At 40.9% G+C, this 23298-nt stretch overlaps 2 protein-coding genes across 11 annotated transcripts in view; one reads left to right on the top strand and one right to left on the bottom strand.

Annotated features, from left to right (window-relative positions):
- MGAT4D (MGAT4 family member D) overlaps positions 1-6429 on the bottom strand; it is a 39764-nt gene extending 33335 nt beyond the window's left edge. The window contains exon 1 of the mRNA XM_042796787.1: positions 6265-6429. Coding sequence (XP_042652721.1) covers positions 6265-6355 — 91 coding nt within the window. The 5' untranslated portion in view covers positions 6356-6429. The remainder of the gene's footprint in view (positions 1-6264) is intronic.
- A 3828-nt stretch (positions 6430-10257) lies between these two features.
- Positions 10258-22183, top strand: ELMOD2 (ELMO domain containing 2). Of its 10 annotated transcripts, none has more exons than XM_032997688.2 (9): positions 10258-10480; positions 11023-11170; positions 11993-12021; positions 13357-13451; positions 14241-14370; positions 15304-15437; positions 16041-16109; positions 17325-17458; positions 17882-22183. In XM_032997688.2, exons 2-9 carry the CDS (start codon positions 11026-11028, stop codon positions 18037-18039), a joined length of 894 nt encoding a protein of 297 aa, XP_032853579.1. In that variant the 5' UTR covers positions 10258-10480; positions 11023-11025; the 3' UTR covers positions 18040-22183. The 10 variants fall into 10 exon arrangements, 8 of the variants coding, with proteins under 8 accessions (XP_032853579.1, XP_032853576.1, XP_032853573.1 ...); XM_032997685.2 differs by lacking the exon at positions 10258-10480 and adding an exon at positions 10652-10744 and having other exon boundaries at positions 11026-11170; XM_032997682.2 differs by lacking the exon at positions 10258-10480 and adding an exon at positions 10659-10744.
- The last annotated feature ends 1115 nt before the right edge of the window (positions 22184-23298 follow it).

The following is a 23298-nucleotide window of genomic DNA, read 5'->3' as shown; positions in this document are numbered from 1 at the left end:
GTTTCCACTCATCTGTCCTGTCCATGCTCTGATGGCAACCGGGCTGCAGGGCCTATTGCTATGGCGGATGGCGGAGGCTGCAAGTAGGAGGAGAAAGATTAATTTCAGCCAGGCACAATTCTCAGCCAGCTGGCTGAAACCTTTGCCCGGCTGTGACACAGCAGTATCAAACATGCAGGCTTGGTAAGCCAACGCACGGGGCTTAACACGCAGCGAGGACTCTCACCACACTTTTATAGCTCCCTGTGTAGGCGTCTAAGCAGGCAGAGGAACCAGGCAGCAGTTATGTTCTGCCTGTGTATCTGCTCATCTTCAACAGTATCCACATCAGGAGCTTCTGGACAGTGAAGGGACACTGTGTTAACCCAGTGACTTCAAAGAATAGCAGCGTGCCAGTGATCTGTGGGGGAAGGTAGGGTTCCTCTGTGCCCATACAGAGCATGTATTAGGAAGAAAATCAGAATCACTTTCTAGTATTAAAAGAAACACCATACAAAGGTAAAGTTAGATCAAAGTTAGTAACTAAATTTAAAAAACACATTCAATTGTATAATGAACACAGACTCACTGTTGGTTATGGCATATAATACCTTTGAACCATTTACATACTGTATCTAACTGAAAATAGATAAGCAAACTTGTTTCAAAGAAAATACAACTTAAGTTCTAATAATATTTTCTTAAATGTTGGCAAACAATCCTCATTTTAGATCTGAGTCTTCTCCTATATTAGCACGTAGTGAAAAGTGATCTTAAAACATTGTCAGAACATTGCTTTATAGGAAAGCAGTAGTATTAAGTGGAAAAATACATAAACTGAATGGATATTTCACAGTGTTTGCCCATAATAGGTACTTCAGTTTTAATACAGTAATGTTTTTAGCGTGATGCAGGTTCTTAATAAGTAGCAGTGGAAAATTCTGATTTGAATATGGTCTTTATCAGATAAATAAAAAGTACTCATTCACTTCAAGCAATGGTTATTGCTTCATTCCGGTTGGTATTTTAAATATTTTTACTGTTCTGCCTGGTGTGGAAACAATCACTCATTTATACACACATTTAATTAAATGCCTAGCCACTAACTGAAGTATTTCTGGATAAAACTGTGCTCATCAAGACCCAGTGTGCAACATTAGGAAAGTGTGAAGATCATATGTTTACACATAAGTACAGGCTGTGATGAGACACTGCACATCAAAAGGGAGGACTGAAATGCTCCCTATCCCTTTCTCTGTGAAAACCAACACTAACTAGTCTCATTTTGTACCTGATTCTTTATAGGATTTATGACTCAGTTCCTCTGGTTTTGAGGACAAGGCAGTCACTATTCCATCTGAAGTAACTGCAAGAAGCAGCAGACTCTTGGGTCAGTAAATTACACACTTCGAAGCCATTAAAACTATACAGCTTTTGTAAGTCTTGGATATGAATTTTGATATAAAATTTGGGATCTCTAAATACTAAATCTTAAGTCCCATTTGAGATTGTCGTATGTTTTGTTTTTTTTTTTTTGTAATTGCTAAATGCAGAACTATGCAAAGAAAATGAGTAAGCAACCAGTGACCTGGAGAAATTCTTCCCTGACCACACTGTGCATCTTGGCCACATCCTGACTGCGTGTTGGGGCAAAACCTGGATGTGCAATAACCTCTGTATGTTCTCAGTTGCACTGGAAGGAAACGTATGCGTGAAGACAAGGAAGGAAGGTGTAGCCTACTGGTCGCCTGGGACAACTGGGGAAAATGGTGGTTAAACACAGACTAACAAGCCTAGAGAAGGCAAGAAAATTGGCTTCTGCATGTTCATAAATCTGGATAAGCTGTATTGGCTGAAATGATAACGGTGAAATTCAAGACTCCTTATCAAATCTGTCAATTTGCCACTATTTAATTGGGGCTTTGAGCCAGAGTGTGCCAGCTGGGTCTGGACAGGAAACCTGCAGAGAACTCCATCACAAATGATAGAATCTCCGGGGAAGCTGCGCTTGGGTGCACAGCAGGAGCAGGGGTCGGCCAGCCGATGCAAAGCATCACATCATGAGCAGATTATTGGAAATAAATTAAGTGTGTAATCAGCTGTTCGGGCTAGCATGTACATTACTATATTTCAACTGCAAAAAAATTACTTTCATCTGAAATACGTTTTTAACCCTCTGCACCCCTTTTCCTGATGAAAAGTTTTGTGAAATAACGAAAAATTTAATACGTTAAACAATTTGATAAACCTTAAATATATTTCTGTGAATGCAATTAAGTACAACAGTTTCTCTTTTCTTCACCCCACGTCAAAGGAATAACTAAAGAAATGCAGGTTTCACAATGTTTGACTCAACTTGTATATATTAACATGCTTAGATCCTTGTGACATCATATTTTAGTATCACTCTCTCCTAACTTCCAGACAAAGCTTAGCTTTAGTTCACTTGGATAAAGTATCCCACAAATTTCGAAGAAGAGGGAAGCAACATGTTATAAATCAATTCAAAGAGATTTAATCTTGTAACCCTTACAAGCAACATGAAGAAGAACTGGCATGCGTGATCTGATTCACCTCAGTGCTGTGGCTTCTAAAAAATTTTTATTCAGCCAAGACACCGAAGTTCCTTTTTTACTCAGGAAAAACTTAATGTGAGTTTATTATGCCTTCCTGCCTTCTTTACTGTTCTTGAAGTTTTGCTACCTTGTCACGTTTACTTTCATATTTTTGTATACCTGCAATATTTCTTGTTGATTAATATTTGCATGGGAAGCAGTAGCTAAAGCTGTATGAGAAAATCACTACCTGCATTGTAAGTTGTATACTACTTTCCATAACTACAAATTTATATGAAGAGTATTTGTATGACAGCAAATACTTTTGGTGAGGTGAATTAAGCCGATTGTAACTCAGTTGCACAACTGTAGGAACATCTGCATCATCTGACAACAGATGCAAACTGTTTGCTTCAGACAGGTTTTGCTTGGGGCGTGGCGAGGGACCAAAAAGCTCACAGCAAAACCATGCAGGAGGTGGAACAGGTATTGCTATAGCAGTTCATCTGATTACTTGCTAATAGCAGCCTGTGTTTGCAAGCACTCTAGAGGATGTTGAAGGAATCACCATGCAAATTTAGACAGACAGTGTCAGATTTTGCTGAAGATCTGGTCACTACCAATTGTCTCCATAATTACTTTTATCTTTTCTTCCCTTCCCCACCCCCCCCCCCAAAAAAAAATCAGCCTATTTAAAATGAAACCTCTGCTTATATCTATAAAGCAATGAAAAAATGTGATTATGCAAACATGTTTGTAAGGATAGTTAAAATGTATATAATACTATCCACAATAGCTGAAGCCTAGTGACTTCGGTAAGTTCTGAAATTTCATTTTTCAGTGCCTGAGTGATGCAGGAACATCTTCCCTGACATGCCAGTTCAAGTTACCAATATTCAAACTTAACGTCGCACAACTGCAGGTCAACACTAGGGCTGCATTGAGTAGTTAGAAGCAACACCAAACAGCCAGTTAGTTACTGCTGTCATTAACAGCAAACACATTTCAACTCAAATCTCTCAAGCTAGCTAGCCCCTTAGTATAAGGCGTTTAAAGGTTGCTGGCTTAAGCTATTGGTTTTTATTTGCACAGTAATAGGGACAGAGCCAATACCCGATTTACACTTCAAGCCAATACTCAACGGCTGAAAGGCTGTGAGACTGCAGACAACCTGAACAATATATTACAGGGCTATGATATACTTTTCATATTATGGAAGTACTTAAGACGATTAGTCTCGAGCTAGGATGCCCTGTCCTAGTTGTAAAATAAACAAAAAAGATTACTTGCTATCCCAATATCACTAGAATCCAAAAAAAAACCCAAAACTGGATAGAAACCTGAGGGAATAATACAAACTACTGCTGCTTAGCACGATATGCTGTAGTCAACAACCAAGAGCAGCCTAAACGTTTTAATGAGCAAAGCAGAAAAGGAAACTGAAGTGGAAATTTAACAAATGTATGGAAGGAAATGAGCTGGAGAAGAACATCTGATGAATGAAAGAGACGGGAGCTGCCAAGCTGAGACAGTACTTGACCTCTCAGTAACAGGTGGGATAAGCAAGAAGGGCGTTAGAGAAGAACAAACATTGCAGTTTGAGATGCAGGAAAAGTGGGAACTCCTGCAGTGCTCTAGGCATGTCAGTGGAAAGGCAAGTTCAGCAGCGTGGAAGGGAAGAAGGGAGGTTTAACAATATCTAAGCAGAGGTACCTGCCTGTTCTCAGAGAAAAATATTAATTTTAAACCACCTTCTTAAATAGATACTCTGTGACAACAATAGAGCACTAGTTGGTTTGCTCCTAACCCTTCTCTCTCTGTGGAAACTGGTAGCAACGTAGGGCTGTTCCAGGGTTTTTCTGGATGGGTAGAAGACTTGTATCTTCTAACACCACTCAGGAGCAAAGATTATCTTTCCAGTGAGGTAAACTTAATAGAGAGTCATTCACCATGTGCTGTTACGTCCTCCTTTTGTTACCAGTATCAACTTTTTTTATTTACACATTTGTGAGATTCACCAAGCTTAAGAGAGAACCTGCCTCTGAATACTACATATTTACATTTGTAATGGTTAAAATTTCATGAAGAAAACAGGTGCTAATAATAATAATTAGGAAAATGATACCATCTGAATGGAATTAGGCTGTTTACTGTGGAGGAGACAACTGTGGAAAGAGAAAAGTTAAAAAACCACATGCATGTATACCATAACACGTTACCCTCCCACCCCCCCCCCCCCCAAAAAAAACAACAAAAATACTGTAAAGCAAAACATCCCAGCAAAAAATGCGAGCAGAGAAAAAGCAGAATGAAAATGGAATTTCAGCGACAAGGAGCTGCACAAAATAAGAGTCACAAGATAGGGGTGGTAACCGAGGATGGGACAAAAGCTTTCGTTCTATCATCTCTTGGATCTTAGTTTCTTAAGACACACCCTGATTTTACTTCTGTTCCTCCTTCCCCACTCCTAGCAGGATTGCCACTGAGAAACGTGCCAGGTGTTGTAAGATAACCAACCCCACAGCTGACAAGAAATGATAAAGGCGGGAGGATCAGCACTGTCTTAACTCTATTCAATATTCCGTTGTGGGCCAAGATCTTTACTGCCACTTCTATTTATTACAGAAACAATTCATATAAATAAATTAACAGCTAGTCAAAGTTCTGTGCTCATCCCAGAAATTACTATTTGGCTCATTCTAATTCTTCTGCATCTATAAAACCAGACCTTTTGTAAAGGTGTAGATAGATGCACTTAAAGATCCTCTCTCTCCCCTCACCCCAAATAAACTGTCACCTAACAAGCCACATCCGCGGGCCTCAGAAGTACTATTTGGAGAGAACTTCTAATTTATTTTTGGAAAATAGCATCAGTTTTATCTTTCATATGTAGGCTCTGAGAACCTTAGGCACAGCTTTCTGTAGATCTATGCACCATGTGCCACCCACACAACCTATTAAAAATATATGACGTAATTTTAAGGTTTGTAAATAAAAATATAAAAACTCAGTAATTTTTTCTCTGGATTGAACACTGCATTCTGGTGGTGAAAAGATGCACAGTAAAAAGGGACTGTACACGAAACACACATACAATTGCAGAATGGATAATGCTACTTCGTCCTAATACTCCAAACAAAACTGCTTAAAAAAGGGACAGCCACGGCAATCACCTTCAGACTTGTTCCATTCATCCTAATGCAGGATGCTTGTTAGTAACGTCTATTCAAGTTGTTTCTTAATTTTTTTTTTTTTTTTTTTTCCATCGGAAGGGTCTGACCCATGGATCCAATCCCTCAAGCCGTACCACAAACCTGTAACTCGGTGCGCTCAAGGGATGATCCCGGGGAACCGGCGGGACCCGCACCCTCAACCTTTCCCGGGGCCGACCTCCCACTCGCGGCCGGTTCCTCCTTTCCCCCGAACACCCGCTGCCGTGAAGAACCACGCGGAACGCCGAGCCGGGGGCTGGGGGCGCCGCTTGCGGAGCGGGACGTGGGGACAACCCCCCACCCCCCCCCCCAGCCTAACCCCGCCGCCGTTACCGACCCACCTCCCGCGGGCCGCCGGAGCTCCGGGAGGGGACGGGGCCACGGCCACCCCATCCCTCCCGCGTCCCCCCACGGCCACCCCATCCCTCCCGCGTCCCCCCACGGCCCCGCTCCCAGAAGGAGGCAGCAGGTGCTCCCCCCGCCCCGCCTCGCCCCCCGCGGCCGGTGCCCGCTCCCACCTCGTCTCCCCGTCCACGCCACGAAGCACAGGAGGGGGAAGGCGGCTCCGAGGCACAGCGCCGTCACCAGCGGGCCGTGCCGGAGCCGCATCTCCCCACGGGGCGCTTCCCCCCCACGCACACACACACACACACACACACGCCCGCTCGCCCCCCGCGGCTCCTTCTCGCCCGGCCGCGCCTTCGCCACCCGGGCAACTGCCGGCCGGGCGTGTCGGCGCCGCGCTGGCCTGCCCGCCCCCTGCGCCCACAGGGGCCGGGGCAGCGGGGCAGGGCATGCCCCGACCCCCCTCACCCCACACACACCCCCCCCCCCCACTTCCCCGCGGGACGGAGCCGAGCCCTCCCACTTCACAGGCTGCAGGCGGGTCCCCGCTCCTCCCGCCGCCGGGTTGCCCCACGGGAGACATCAGCCTGGGGAACGGGTGCCGGCCGCCGGTGCTCGGACCCAATCTGGAAAATCTCTTGACGTCGGCGAGCACAGGACGTGTTTTGACAAAAAAACTGTCAGGTTTTCGGCAGGTCTGACCAGCCCCGGTCACACCATCATCGCGGTTACTCGTGTTCTGTTCGTTTAAAGCCAGTGGAGCGCATGTTTCCATGCTGCTCATAAGATCGCGTCGGGAGGCCAGGATGCCGTGTACCATTAACACACACCCGTTTGGCACAGTCAGATAAAGAATCGAAGCTTTTCAGTTCATCTTTAAAAAAACCCTAACCTGCTGAAAGTCTAACGTGCACGGGTAAAGGTATTTTACTTTGGCCGTCGTGCCCTGATACACATGTGTGCCTTCCCATTATGGCAGGCACACCTCTTTTCCATTTTAGGTCCTCAGCAATCCACAAGCAAACGAAAAATTAGTCACTGTTTAGAATACATCTTCTATTACATCGTTTATAAAGGGAAGGGATATCTTATTTACCATATGCATCACCATTTCCCTCCACAAGTTAACAAAGAAAAAGCTCAAGACGCTGCTTTTGATGGAGGATCAATGTAGATTTTGGCACACTTGCAGTAAAATAGAGATTCAGAACTCAGAGGAATAAATGTACATTAAATATGTCCCATGTAATTAATAAAATGCCTTTTATTTGACTGGCCAGTGTTTTATCTGTTACAAAGCCAAAGTGAAGATGTAAATGATGTGGTCAAGGGGGAGGGCTACTGAAGATAAGAATAACAGAAATCTAACACATACTAAACTTTTAGCTTATTTTCGGAGCCAGCAAGGAAAAAACCAACCACACAACATATTTCCAGAAACTAATAATAAACCTACACCCTGTACAGGGAGCACCTGTGGAGACTGCCACTGAATGCATTTGGTGTTATTAAGGCTGATTCGAAAGCAAGCGCAGTTACTCAGCCGTGCTGAGCTGTGATCACTTACTTAATGCTGACTGCTTAGACTTAGCACGTTAACTTACTGTGAGGTAGTGCATTAGCTGTTCCTCCAAAAAAAAAAAAAAAAAAATCAAAATACCTAATCACTGAAAATCTCATGAACTTCCACTTACTTGCTTCATGCTTTCTGCCTCCCTCCCAGTGCTCTCGTCACGTTGTTTCATACACTGAAGCACTGCGTACAACCGGAATAAGATGAGCAGGGGTTTCTGAAGGGGGTTAAATGATTCCGACCAGTTTAATATCCCAGCATCAGACTTTCTGGCAATACTATATAGAACATGTTGCTGAGTAACCTCTAATACTTGGACTAAGCAAATCACTCAGTGGCCTAGTTCCATCGCAGCGGCTTACCTGCAAGAATGTCTAGGCTTGTCCTCATGCTTTGTAACGGAATGTCTTTTCTTGCTGATTGTCGCTCATTTTCGATACTGTTCTCACACATCTGTGTGTAAGCAAGAGTAGATATAAGAAAGATAAAAATAAATATTTGACAAAATATAGGCTCATAGTTGAAACAAGTAATGGATTATTTTCTGTGCGGGTTGCACTTTATATTTTTGACTGTCCTCATATAATTGACTGAACATGATGATACAGAAGCATATTTTATTTCAGGTACTAATGTTTGTGTTAAATCAGACATGCTCACTGCTGGATCAACTTGGTTCTGTAAGGAACTCAATTAACTTTAAGTCAAGTGTTTACACTTCCTTGTTACACACTGAAAAATATGATCAACTTTGGAACCTGAAGATCAATTAACGCACCTGTAATTACCGGGTATAATCACCCCTACCTTCTGCCTGATTCACCGTAGATAAGCTCTATATCTTTTTACTAACAACTTATAAAAAGCTGTGAAAAAACCTCCCAAAAATGCATGCTTTAATTTTTTTAAATAATTAAATGTAAATGGTTACTGGTTTTACTTCAAAATACAAATTTAAGTAAACATTGTATGAGGAAAAAAAAAAAAAAGTATGTGCTAGATTAAAATTCGCATCTTCTAAACTCCCACATTTCAGAAGTGCTTTAAACCAAGACCTTAACATTTTTCAAGCTTACCTCAAGAAGTCTAATTATAACACAGAGAAGTATAGTGCAATCTACTGTCAACACCAGATACTCTACACATCAGCCCTGGAGACTGGAAGCAGAGAGAACTGGCTGAGAAAACAACCATAGTGTAGTGTGTCTAATTACTGTTACAGTAATGTTTAGGACTGTCATAAACCGAAATGGAATTGGAACAAATTCCAAAATCTGTAGTAGAAATTGCTTTTGTTCCATACAAAAAGGAATTTCTATCTAAGACAGAAATTTAATTTCTACTTAATAACAGAATAATAATATTCACATGGATATGAAACTATCTGATCACTTAAAAGATGCAATGGAAAGTGAAACTCTTGAAGCAGTAGGAAGGTTTTATTTTGGTATACATCAACAAAAATCTCATCAGCTACAAACTTCGCTCGGTGCTATTTGCACAGCCCCACGCTTTGAGGCTGCACCTGCTGGGCTCCGAAGCAATTCCGGCAGCTCATGCTCCTGAGGAACTCTCTCAGAGCAATCCATGCGTGGGCATAAAGACTGACACCAAGGTCCTGACCACCCTTCCCTTCCTTCATGTCGTTACAGCTCCTCCGCCTTCCCAACATCAAACAGTAACACCCTGCTGCTGAAGCAGGGATTCTCCTGACGACAAGCTTTCAGCCTAACTGTGTTTAAATAGCGCAGCAGCAGTGCCAATCTGCCAAATCATCACATGGGAGGTGTAGCGCAATCTTTTTTTTTTCTGATCTGGATTATTTGCTCAGAGTTGTTTCCCATACACACCAGGTGGGAGCTGTAGCTTATCCAGGTCCTGCAACGCAGAAAAATTTCTTCCAATTTCTTTTATCAGTTCTTAGGCACTGGATCTCTGATAATTTTTCAAGATATTTTCTGTTTTGTTTGTCTTTTTTTTTTTTTTTTCTACCTTGGACCAACTTACATGTATATGTGATTGAACCACCATGCCATCCTGTCACCAAGTGAGAATACTTAATAGAGAGAAATATTTTTTTAGTTTGTTTTTGTCCAGTAGCACTCCAATGGTTGGAAAGTCAGATTACTCACTTACGAAGCTACACTGAAAAAACCCCGACCACCTGCCGCCTCTGAACATGCACCATCTCTCCTCATAGTTTGTAAGAGTAGGAATCAGATCTGCAAACAATTGAAGTTCATGCCTCAGTGACTCTGCCACATGAAACTCTGCAACCCTACCACTGTAGAAATCCAAAGGGAGGATGCCGAACGTGTCGGCCCACCCTCTGAAATCCTGTGGGACACAGGGCCACCAGACCTGCTGTGTGGCTTTTTATTCCGTGTAAAAGGTACTTCAATTTCCTCATATTGAAAAATGTATCAGAATCTAGTCAGGCAAGTCTGTCAGCTCCCTTTCAACCCTCCAAATTTAGCATACAATTTAGAGGAAAAGGAATTCCCTCCACTGTCCTCAGTAAACACCCATGTTTACTGAAATAATCATTAATTTTAACACAATGGAAGCAGTGACCGGAACTCAATTAAACACTTGAGCTGAACCTCCATTCGGCAACGGCAGAGCAGGATCCAGGGCAAAGCACCCCTCCCTAAAACCATCCAGCCCAACTAAATTCATAACGTCCTCCTGATCGGGGTCGCCTTCAGCTACAGCGGAGGCAAGGGACAAGCCTTCACAAGGAGTTTGCTAAACACTTCGCCCCGGCACAAGAGATCCCGGCTGTCATTTTGTGAGGCACGACGGAGGAGCCGAAGGTGCCAACCAGCGAGGCGGCAGGCTGACGCGGGGCGCCGGGTAGGAGCCGGGCCCGCCTGTGCCCGCGCAGCGCCGTGACCGTCCCCTCAGGGGAGCCGGCGGCGCGGCGGGCCACAGCCGCTCCCCGCGGCACAGGGCAGCCCCCCCCCCCCCCGCCCGGCGCTTCCGCCGCCGCCATCACTTCCAGGTCGGGGCGAGGCGGCGGAGCGGCTTCCGGCGGGAGGATGCGGGGGGCGGCCGGGCGCCCTTAGGTCGCCGCCGGGGTGGGCGAGGGGCAGGTGCCCGCTCCCCCTTACCGCACCGTGCCGCCTGCAGCGCAACGGCTGCCCGGCCTCGCGGGGAAGGGGGGGGGGGGGGGGGGGGAAAGCTGACCGTTAACGGCTCCCGGGGGCGGCGCGGGGCTGAGGAGGACGCGGGTTGTGGGGAGGCGGGAGGGGACAGCCCCCCCCCCCCCCCCGCGATGGCGGCCGGAGCAGTCGGGGCTGGGGGGGGTGTGTGTGTGTCACGCCGTGGGGGCTAACGCGGGGCTTTCTTCCCGCAGAAGATGTTGTTGTACTTCTGGGGGTTCCTGTACAGCAACTACTTTCGGTTTTGGCTGAAGTGGGTCCTGCGGCTGCTGACTCGGAAGTGCGAATTGCAGCGTGTCTGTGACGGCTCCAGGGCCGGGGCGCGGCGGACGCTGCGCGTAGGTAATGGCGGGGCTCAGCCCGGGCACCGGCGCGGCCTTCGGAAACCTCCTCAAAAAAAAGCAAGTTTGGAAAACAGTACCTGTCCCGAGCGCGGCCCGCGGCCCCCGCATCGTGTTCGCACCGTTCCCTTCTTCCCGGCTATTCTGGGAGAATTTTAAGTCGGGATGCCAGATCTAGTTTTCTTGTCTGCTTGCTTAAGGTAATTCCAGTTAGCTTCAGAAAATGAAGCAGAAATCTTAGATTTTTTTTTTTTTTCCCCCACCCCCACAGTCTTCCTATGGCTTTTTTTTTTTTTTTTTTTTTCCCCCCTGGTATTAAAAAAGCCACACAGAACAGACATGAATGCATTTTTGCAGGGGGAGGGAGGAAGAGCGAGTAAATGCACAAGTCTGCTTGATGCACAGTTTTCACCTGAAATAGCAACTGAACTACGTGCAGTTCTTGCTGTTTTAGCAACAGTTTGAGGAAGTGACTTTCCTTCCTTCGGTAATAAACACAACACCATTTCTAAGAATGGAGAAATATCAAAAGACATATTTTTGTCTTGACATCTTTTCAAGTTTCTCTTTGTACATGTAATTGATGTTTTCAAAAATCAGAGTATATTTTCAGCATCGTAATCAATTATAAAAAAAAAGTATGTAAATGAAGACTTTAAATTATGTGATACCTGCTGATTTTAAGATTGAGTAATTTTTGATTAATTGCATGTACAAGAGGGATGCAGAATTTTATACTACATGCCACAAGAATACCTACTGTCAATTACTTAAAACAGTTCAGTTCAATTTAAGTGTGAAATTTACTTCTTTTGTATTGCAGAACATTCACTGGAATCATCAAAGAATAAGGTAAAAGATAATAGAGATTAAACTGTAATAAAACCTTTCAGAGATAGATCCCAGGAAAGAATGTAGGCATTTACTTTGAGAGGGTGGTGGAAAGTAGAGGAATAAAAGGCAGAAGGGGAAGATCAGCATTTTGGGTACTGTGCTCTAGTGTTAGTCAAGGTTTCTTAAAAATAATCACATGTCTCTTCAAGTGTTTACTTCCATCTCTCTGAAAGATTACCTGCTCTTTAGGAGCAGGTCAGACAAGTCGTTCTACAGAGCTTCAGACAGGGTCAGTTCTCCGTGTCACAACAATTTCTTTTGCTGTTTTTGTAGAATCCAGAAGCGTGACATACATAATGGTATGGATAAAGCAATTAAATGCAGTGTATACAGTAGTGCCTTGTATTGTTGAAAAAACAACGTAATGCAAGTTTGCATGTAGACGTCTGACAAGCTCATTCCAATTGTTCTGTGGCAGGTAGACATAAGCTAACACTTGATTTTGTTTATCTTGAACAAAACTTTTCCTCTTTAGACAGTGAGGTGGCTGCATTCTCCCCTTTTCTAGCTGACTGCAGTGTGATGTTGAGAGGGAATTGGTAACTGCTGCAAGTATCTTTGTCACAGTAGAGCACAGTATGGGTGGGTCTTTTGGCATCTCCTCATTAAATGATTATATCGAATATAGTAATGTTCAGTTTTAAAAGAGTTAACCTTTTCCTTTACTGAAATGGAGCTGCTTTTGCATTAGCATGAATTGAATTAAACAATGCATTGTGACCATGCAAAGTTTAGAAGACCAAGTTAAATCATTGTGATTTTAGGTGAGCAGTGTATAATTATTAGTAGTATTTGCCCTTTACTCTAGAAATCTGCAGAATAGCTTACATTACAGTTGTTGGTTCCACCCCAGCACTGAAGTCTCCACTTCATTAGTTCACTGTCTCCTAACTTGGAAGCATTTCCTTATTGAAGTTTATCACTTTTGCTCCTTGATTGCTGCATCCGTTTCAATTGGATTAGGAAGAACATGTTTCAATTCAGCATTTGAAAGCAAAGGAGGACCTAGACTAACCAACTGTCCAGCTTTTTGTTTAATCTTTATGGGAACTCTGGGTAGACACTGTTGCTTACAGTCTGACAAAGTTACAAATTATGCTTTTATGTAATTATCACAGATCTTTTATATGCTATTTGAGCCCATTTATTGTAAACATTTGCAATAAATTGACTGTCCTCATTTTATAGTAGAGAATATGTACGTGGCAGGTATGCAGAAGCTTAGAAATAAGAATAAAGTGATGATAGATTTCTGCATTCCTCATGATGTTTTCTACTGTGTTAACTTCCTAGGTTTTAAGAAATGCTGTACATGCTGAGGAAGCTGAAGTGGAGAAGTGTGTCAGAGATGTAATGAAAGAAAAGAAAATTGAACAGAAGGATACAGGGTATGTTTGGAACCCAAACGTAAGTTCTTCATGGCAGATAATCCTGACTTCTTGGTGTGTTCTTGCAGTTGCTGAATCTGATACAATATTTAGGCCATTCAGCACAAATCTTTAGAATGAAATTGGAAAATAAGGTATGGTTATGTCCTCTACAGTTCTGGAAAATAAATTGCAAACTTTTAACTGACATGGATTTGGGATAACTGCTTTTCTATCTTGCACGTCCCTTCTGTTACTCCTTATTTCTAAGTAATATGATCATTGTGTAGGTTTTAACTAAGCTGTGTAACTGCTTAGATATATTTGAGATATATAGTGATGCCTGATTGATGTTTGCATTCATCTGCAAGAGTAATTATGAGTGATAGGAAAAACTGTGAGCAGTCAGAATTTTAAAGTTGAATGAAATACTTCTTAGGAGTTATAAGTATTTCTGACAAAGTTTCACTTCAGGATTTACGAAAAGTTTGGGAGTAGGTGAAGGTATAGGTGTCAGGATGATATATGGTGTTTTCTTGCTAAGTTATTTTTTTTATTTAATAATTTAAGTGAATAGGGCCTGACTACAACACTGGAATTGGCTAGAGTTTTTTTAAGTAGAAATGTGATCCATATAGCAGTATATTTAACCAATATACTGTAGTTTGAAAGATAAGCATAAAGCACTTCCTATAATTCTAGCGTTTACGTTGTATTAACGTAAGAAAGGTCTTATCAGGTAGTTCAAGCAAGAATTTATGGCTAACTATGCCTCTCTAATAGCTTCTGTGTGGTGTTTTGTTATTTCAGGTTTAAGACAAATCTGCATATATCCCTACTGCAGATATCAGGTTATAAAAAACTTTATTTGAATGTGGAAAATCTGAGGAAGGTCCCGTATGATTCGGATAATGACGAACATGAGGAACAGTTAATTGAGGTGAAAATAATCTTTTAAATACAAAGGTGTTTGTTTATTCCCCTCCAGGTCTAATAGTTTGAATTAATTTGTTGGTAGCATTCTTACTAGCTGGCCTATTTAAAGCTCTTTTCTATTTGTGGACTGCTAAGCCATCACAGAAGTGACACATTAAAATACAACATCAAAGCAAAACAAGTTAGTAAACAAGAGTTTCTTGCACTGGGATTATTTTGTGCGGAATCAGACATTACAACAACACAGAAGTAGCAAAATAATTTTGTAACAGGTCACTGGAGGATCTTAACTAAAAAGATATTTAACTTTATGCACATGTCTAATTTTGTAAACCAATAATTACTAAATAAAAAAGACGCTAGTGTTTCCTTATTGCTGCATCCCAGTCAATGTCAAAGGGGATAGTTTAATGCTGCAATATAAAAACTATCAGTAATGTTTTTTAGGTAACAGTAAATAAGAGCAAGCTAATACTGTAAGATTGCTTGAGACTTTTTTAAATAGCTTCTACAGTGCAAATATATTATCACGTAATCTTCTTTGCATTTCATAGTTAACCTGCTATGCAAGCCCCAACATTGCTGTGTTAAGTAAGCATTCATTGAGAATTTATTTCTGTTTATAGCTGTCCTGTCAGAAAATAACACCTACATTAATTTCAGAAGTGAAACAAGTCTTAGTTTCTTTAGTATTGGTACATTGGCTTTGTCTGTGAAGGGAAATTTTCACTTGAAAATGATTACATTTAACATTTAATAATTGCTGAAATAAGCTGTCGTAGTACAACTCCAGATTGCCACTAACAGAAAAGAACAGCATGCAGACTGTATCCTGTTCCTTGGAGAATGGTTTCTAATGTGCAGCAGCAAGTGTTGTGAATTATGTGACCTGGAATACTTCAGCAGCTGTACATAACATGGAAGCATATTTGTGCAGCTTTGGAATTTGCTGATGCCTCATGAGAATCTGAAGGCCAGGATCACCAAGCAGTGGTGTGATATTGGCTTCCAAGGTGATGATCCCAAAACAGACTTCAGAGGAATGGGCCTGCTGGGGTTAGTGAATCTGGTGTAAGTGGAAAGAGTATTTCATTTCTGTTGTAACTAATTTTCAATATCTTATTTATTTTCTCTAGTTAGTGCTATTTCTATTAAAGACTGAATAGAAGCAAATAGAAATAGTGGTGAAAAATAGTATTTTCTAAATAAGTCAACATTTCTAGCAGCTGCACTTCTGTAAATGTGTGATTGGGTAAGGGCCAACAAGCCAGGGGAGGAACAGAAAGTTGCCCAAGACACCTTAGTGTTTTGTTATGTGATAGATTTGATAGGTTATAACTTAGAAAGTAACTTGTCAAAAGCTTTAAAAATTCCTGAATTAATTACTCTAATGAAAAATAAGCAGGTTTGCATAACTTTGCTAAGCTAATTTGTGGACTTGGGTGAACTTCATAGTTGATGTTCAGGTCACAATGATTTTTTTTTTTTTTTTTTACTGTATCAGTTCCTGCTGAATATAGTCTAATTTGCTGCCTTTTCATTGGTTTTCATTTTGTGCTATTTTTCAGTACACAGTAGTATTCAGCTTTAGTTTAAATCTACACATTTTGATGTTGAACACATTAATATTTTTTTATAGGAACTTAAAAAAAATAAAGATCCTGTTTTTGACAGGTATTTTAGTAAGCATTACACCGATGAAGCTCGTCAGATCCTTTCCCGTTCAAATCACCCAAAGCTGGGGTAAGTCACTGTATGTCTTTTTCTGGCTTGTTCTGCGTAGGAGCTCATGTAAAGACTGCCAAGTATGTGTGCTGAAAATAAAAATATGTGTTCTTTTCCACTAAAGGATAAAAAAAAACCAAAAACCAAACAAAAAACAGCTGAAGTAGAAAGGTGTGAGAAGCCAAAGAGAAATCAATTTCAGGCGGGGAGCTACATGCAGTTTTGTTTTGGGGGGTTTTTTGGGGGGTTTTTGTTTTTTTTTTTTTTTGGAATAGACTTGTTAGGACAAAAATGTTACAAAATAGTGGCTTTGGTTAACATAATAAACACCTTTAACATCAGTTAGCTTTATTTGTAATAGGTTTAGATTAGATTTACAAATGAATACTTAATTTTCACCTTCTTACCGATCCTGTGTTGGGATGGTATAGATTATCTCTTAAGGTCCCTTTTCCTGCTAGGTTTCTGTTCTGTATTAAGTATACACAAATAGATATTTTGTTCTTGTTCAACGTTAACTTCATTTTTGAAAACTTTGCATACTAAAACATTTAGCTCATTTTACAAGGAAATATACTCTAAACCCAGTCAGATACAGAGGAAAGCTGGTAAACCTGTGTAGATCATCTGATCCAGCTAGGCTCCAGTTAACTCAGCCACCTACCAAGAACAGGAAGCTTTCATGACTTCAGTTGTAAATAATATTACATTGTCCAGCTAGGTTATGAATAGGATATCCGGGACATTAAGTTAAATTAAATACCCATATCATTGACACAAATTAATCCTTTTTTTTCCCCTTCTTCCAGAAATTAAGAATTTCTTCTGAGGTGCTTTCTATACCATGTAACACAAAAAAACAGACTTTTTCAGCTTGAAGAACAGGTTGAGATGGCCATTCCATTTATACTGTAATAAAAATCAGACATAAAAAAAGTTAATATTGCAGCAGATTTAATGATTTCAAATGAGCAAATTGAGGTCCATGTTGATTAACCTTACCATCTTGTTTATTTCCTAATGGAGACATTTGCCATAGTATTGTATAGCTTTTAAAAAACTTTTACATGGTTGGATGCACCAGGAAATGGAAAGAGTGGTCTGTAGGCCGGAGTCAGCTCGTCAACAAGTATCATAGGAAAAATTACTGTTCCCTTAGCACAGACTGTTTCGGGGAAGCTTTTAAGGCCTTTGATCCATAAAGTAAAACATGACCTGTGATTGGTGTTGCAGATATTCTTATGCAATAGTTGGAATCAATCTGACAGAAATGGCATACAGCTTACTAAAGAACGGTGCTTTAAAGTCTCATCTGTACAACATGGTCGCCGGGTTGCCGCAGATGGAGCACTTCCATCAGTTTTACTGTAAGTATCTGTAGCCTCTTTAGTCCACACTACCAGGGGAGGCCTACAACAGAGAGTTTAGGTTTTGTTGGAGTGCGTTTCCACTCTTTTCTCATTAGCCAAAGCAAGCTGTTTATCTTCTGGGTCAGGTATTGAAAACGCACCTGATGGTTAAACACTGTGCTACAGAAATGTACATTTAAGGGATAAATTTGGGTGGCTTTCTATGTATTGGAGACCACAGTCTGAAAACTCAGTATTTGCAGACTTACTTATTTTTCATTATTACAGCGTCCAAAAGCTTGCTGTTGGCCAGAATGGGATACAGTCCCTATTGTAAGGGATTGAATAGAGTCTAAAGGACCATTCTAGGTCTAGCTAGATCAAAGCAGAGAATTGTGGAGGTCATTTTTGCAGCAGACCTGTATTTTATTTTCTTCACAGGTTATCTGGTTTATGAGTTTGACAAATTCTGGTTTGAAGAAGAACCAGAAAGCATTATGCACTTCAACCAGTACAGAGAGAAATTCCATGACAAAATTAAGGGGCTTCTGCTGGATTGTGATGTGATACTAACCTTACAAAATACAAAGAAACCTTAACTTGTCTGCAGTGAAGTTCTGCATAAAAAATGGAATTACACATTTGGATAGAAGTTTTGCGTGTTTTGCCAAAAACTGTTTAACAATAGAACTTCTTTTTTACATTTAAAAAAAAAATGATCAAAATTCAGTTAAGAAAGCTTGGACAATCAACCTCTGTTTACAGGTCTATATATGCTATTCTCCAAAGGACAGCTTTGTTTTTTTTTTTTTTTTAAAAAAAAAAACCCCAATCAACAAACCAACACAGAGAACAACCCACAGATCTCAAGAGCCTCTGGATCACTTGCTTTCACAATTTCTTTTATACTTCTTGGTGCAGGTACATGAAGCAGGTATTTATGGTGCATCATGTTTTCCATTAATAGGTTTGACTGGTCTTTTAAAAACTTCTTTTAGTTGAAATTACTCCAGTTTTAGATCTTTTGTGTTCTTGTTCTGTACATGTAGTTGATCGTTCTCGTAGTTTTTAAATTTCTTTGTAATGAAGAGGTCCACAAAGGGAATGTATTGGTCACTTACGATTTTGGAGAAGAGGCTTAGTCCCTCAACATACTGACATACTAGAAATTACTTTTGGTTAAGGAAGCATTTGTCTGTGGTTTTGTACCAGCAAATTCATATACTTGGAAGAAGCTTAGTTTGCGAACAAACAAAACCACAAATCATCAGTGTAAGGATCAGATCCTTAGACTGAAGCTACTCCTTCTAAAAATATTCCTACTGTAAAAATTTCAGTTCTTTCTAGTCTGGCTTCAGCTGCACAGGCTGCTTGACTTTGTGTCTGTTGTAAGCCCTTTCTTTTAGCAGCTAATGGCATATTCTCAGTGGGAAGTACAAGAGAGTTTAGCCCTTTTATAATGTTCACTCATTAAAAACCTTTATTGCAGCTGCAGTCTCTATTTTTTGAAAATAAATTCACACCTGAGTACAAGTCTCTAGCAAAGATCTATTTTCCGTGGAAGGGATGCAGCTGTGAGATGTTCCTTAATCTTGGCATCCTCAGACAATCTAGTCAATAGGACTTCACGTTTATATTGTGACTAATTACTGCTTAAAGCAACTTTAAACAGATCTGGTATGACCATCACTTCATTTTTTAAAACTTACTATTAAATAAGTGCCTTCTGCTTTATTCGATCAGTGTTTTATTTTAATTCTGTAACCAGATCATAGCCTTAGAAGCTTGAGTTATTTGAGAAAGAATCTTTCAGTATATACCTAAATAGCACACTGTGGCACAAAATTTGTATGCTAATAGAAGCTTTCATGCCTCTTTTTTTTTTTTTTAAATCATCTCAGGTAAATTAGTTAACTTCTAGTCAATGACTAATCATGAAGAGATTCCTGAACAATACAAATACTAAACACCAGAAGAAAAAAAAAGACAACTCCCTTTTTGTAATGAGTGGTGTTACAGTACATAAGTATTAATTGGTTTTTATAATGTGTAATACTACATCTCAATGGAGATAATCAAAAACCCAGCTGGACGTGGCCCTAGGCAGCCTGCTTGAGGTGACCCTGCTCTGGGCAGGGGCTTGGACTAGGTGATCTCCAGAGGTGCCTTCCCACCTCAGTAATTCTGTGAGTCTGTGCTGTGTAACCAGGGACTTCTTGCACTGCACCCACCCAGCTGCTCTTGATCCCTTAAGCGCTGGTGATCTCTCACTTGTGGGAAATCAGCGTAGGCAGTATGTGTGTAGGAGGTAACAAAGTTCTGTTTCCCTTTTACGATACCTTAGGTATAGACGAGAGTTAAACTTGGTAATTGTTTTAACAAGTGCAGGGTGGAGAAGGGTTCATTTCATCAGTGTTGGGTTGATGCTGTGCTACTAAAAAAAAAAAGAAAATGATGTGCAGATGCTTGTGAGGGAGAGTACGGATGGTTATGCTGTGGCTTGTAAGCTGAGCAGCTAAACGGGCTAATTAGGTACAAAACTGACAACAGGAAGCCTAGTTCTTCTGCTACTCCCAAGTACTTGTGTCCTGCAGTTGTTACCACTGAAAAAGCTGAGATCCTGCAGAGAGTGTTTCGGGATTCAGGTCCTGCAGTGAAGCTTTGTTTCTCTGACCCTTCTAGATAGTGGATATCCCTAAAATCTGAGGAAGGGAGTGGAAAGCAGATTCTCCCAGTGGCTGAGATATTAGTTGTCTTACTTTCTAGCTCCAGCTTTTATCACGTTTGTATTCCTTCATTAATAATTCTTGCTATTGCTTGTAGATCTCCCTTGCAAGCAACACGAGACAGACATTTTGAATTTCAGAAGTAACTCCAGTATGTTTAGCAGCAGCAGATCCCACCTTTTTTTTTTTTTTTTTTTTGGCAACAGGTGGAAAAATAATCTACACCCTTGCCCTTGTATTTCCAGCCTTGAAATTTTCCCCTGGCTCCTTGTTCAATCTACTGAGGCTTTTAAAGCCCAGCCATCAAGTTTCAGATTTCCTATCATACACCTAAGATGTTTTAGTGTAGACATAGATTGACCCCGTTAAGAGATGCATCTTCATTAGCTTTTTTTATTTGAAAAAAAACAAAAACATCAAAGTGTGAGCTGGGAGTAAACTGTCAGTATACAAGGAGAAAAAGTAAACCCAACCATCATCAGATGAGCGAGATATATGGGAACGCATTAGTTTGCATGTAGTAATTAAGGTGAATGTTTCTGTTAGGCTCTAATACACCTTCCCAGTAAACAGTTAGAATTTGCATGTACTTTTGTACAATCAAGTAGCCCAGTCCTTCGGTCTGGGAGTCACTCACTGTATGTAGACTAGTACTGGGTGTGGGTGTCCCCTTTTTGCACCAGTGTAGGCTAATTGTATTGTGGTGGTAGCTAGAAAATATATGGAAAAAGGTAAAATTGTGTTTAGGAAAGGAAAGAACAGTGTTTTACTAGTCAGCGGTATTTTATACTCTTGTGGGGTGACAATCCCAAGGTTATGGAAGATGTAAAATGGAGGTAGGCCACCTTTCTGCAAATTGATGTAATCAATTTAACATCAGAATTTGTTGGTCATGGTTTATTCTAAGAGTCTTAAAACCTTGGTAAATTCTCTTGTTATTTATTAACTGTCATGTTTTAAAGTATGTATTATCTTATTAGAATTTGCAAGTACTGTTAGTTTTCTAACTTGCTGCCTCTTTAAAGCATTCACTGTGTGAAAGCTTATATGCAATAGTAATTTTAGAAAAAAAAAAATCTAAAACTGAAGACAACAAGGTGGTTCTTGAAATTTTTTGTTGCTGTTCCTGTAGCAACCATTTAACAAACTACCTCCACTTTTGTTGTTTAGTGTATGCTTGAAACATGGTGCCACTCTGAACAAATTAATCTGAAGATAAGTAGAAGTTTACCACAAGCAGAAGTAATCTAGTCTTTCAACACATTGCTTCGTAAGTAACCAACTTGATTGGAAAGTGATTTGAAGACAGTGCTACTTAGGAGGAAACAGAGAAGGTTTTAAACTGGTTGTGCTTCTGTCATTTGATACAGCAGTGTAAAGAATAGGGCATTTTGTCCTAAAGGACAAGAGGAAAAGGGGCCAATTTAAGCACTTCAGATAAATAGTTTTGGATTTTCACTCTTTGAAAAACAAAACAGAAAAATGGAAACAGAAAATTAAACACACACAGACAAAGCCCCAAGCATTAATTTTCCAGATTTTCCATCCTAGTTTAAATAAACATTTTACAAAAAATAGTGGTTAGCCTTGTTTTAAGAATTATCGTGATGAAAAAGTTTGTATTTAGTTAGGTGGGAGTTCAGCAGTCAGTATTCTTGAAAATACTGCTAGTAATTGTGTGGTAAAGATGTAACCTGTTGTTTCTTTCTGTCATACTTGTTTTGTGTTGCTGTAGTACAATGGTGATCAATCTTTGGGCTGATGTTTCTTGTGCCAGTCTGTATATTGTCTTTCTCTAGGGAAGAAAAAAAAAAAAACAACAAAAAAACCCCACAAACAACAAAACAGCCCAAGAGAGCCTGTGGGCAGTTTCTTATCACACTGTGCTTAGATGGCTGCATACTAATAGACATTTCTGTTTACCACAATATAAAAGCAATAATGTAAACTGTGATGTCTGTGTAATAGAAAAAGATGTTTACAGATGGTAACAAATAAACAATGAGTTATTCCAAAATATTGTCAACATCAGTGTGTCAGGGCCTACTGGAAAATGTAAGTGACCAGTGAGCCACGCTCTCAGCTCATGCACGTGCCCTGTGGTACAAGAGAATGCTTTATCCTACTTTCTTCCTCCTGGGGTTTTTGTGTGCTTGATTGGTTTTGGGTTTTTTTCTCCAACTCTAAGAACTTGTTTAGAGGTCTCCATGGTTCTGGCATTTGTGCCTAGGAAAGGCATTAGTAGGAAATAAGGCGGTAGCACCAACTGTTGGAATGGTAGGCAGCAGAACGTCTGTGTGTATGGAAGCTGAACTGGAAGACGCGATGACAGCTGGAACAAAGGCTGGCTGGCTCACATACCTTTTCTAGTTTTTAAATCACCATCCAAGATACGTACACTTTCAATCATACACCAGAAGAAAGGAATAAGATTTAAGTCTGACTGAGATTTGTACAAAAACGATTTGCTTTGAACTCTCAAGATTAGTCTGATACCACAGAAACACAGGCTTAGGTGCGAGTCCGCTTGAAATCTTACATCTCTTGTAACGGGAAGCTGCACAATGGGAAAGTCCAAGTTGGACACAGATGATGAATTTGGGTCTATTATGGCCTTTAACACTCCCTCAACCCCCCCTGGCCTTTGTCAACCTGTCCCTCCTAACCGCAGCCCCAGCTTCTGCCTGTGCCCCGGGCCGGCTATGGGTGGCCTGGGCGGCGGCCGCCCTGTCTCCAGATTGCTTGGGTCCATACCACAGAAAGGAGACCTCACTCGCTTGATGTGCAGCATGTATGGAAAGCACGTGGGGTTGGAAGGAGGCAGAGAACAGTTCAGCTACAGCACTCCATGGCTCTCCAGCGATGGGCCGGAATTTCTGTTACGGAATGTCAGCGAATATTACACAGGTAGGCCGCCATGCTCTGCTGCGTGGGGTAGAGATTCATTACTGCTTTATTGCACTTGCTCTTGAAATCCTCACTTTAAAAGAAGCTCTGTTTTAAAACAACCCCCAAAACCCTCACAACACAAAAACCCAGCCAAAACCCCAAAAACCACAATGAGGATTTTGTTTGAAAGACCTGGAAGTTAACTCTTGTAATTAAGTTAAAGCGCAGGTGTTTTTGCTCAGG

The sequence above is a fragment of the Tyto alba genome, unplaced genomic scaffold (genome assembly GCF_018691265.1).
Source record: "Tyto alba isolate M040663 unplaced genomic scaffold, T.alba_DEE_v4.0 Super-Scaffold_23, whole genome shotgun sequence".
In the NCBI taxonomy this organism is placed as follows: domain Eukaryota; kingdom Metazoa; phylum Chordata; class Aves; order Strigiformes; family Tytonidae; genus Tyto; species Tyto alba.
This window is presented reverse-complemented; position numbering and strand designations above follow the sequence as displayed.

Excerpts from the sequence above, each read along its gene's own strand:
- ELMOD2 (XM_032997688.2), top strand. The coding sequence starts at position 11,026 with ATGTTGTTGTACTTCTGGGGGTTCCTGTACAGCAACTACTTTCGGTTT. Across the intron at positions 16,110-17,324 it reads TCAAATCACCCAAAGCTGGG|ATATTCTTATGCAATAGTTG; the intron begins GTAAGTCACTGT and ends TTGGTGTTGCAG. Across the intron at positions 17,459-17,881 it reads GCACTTCCATCAGTTTTACT|GTTATCTGGTTTATGAGTTT; the intron begins GTAAGTATCTGT and ends TTTTCTTCACAG.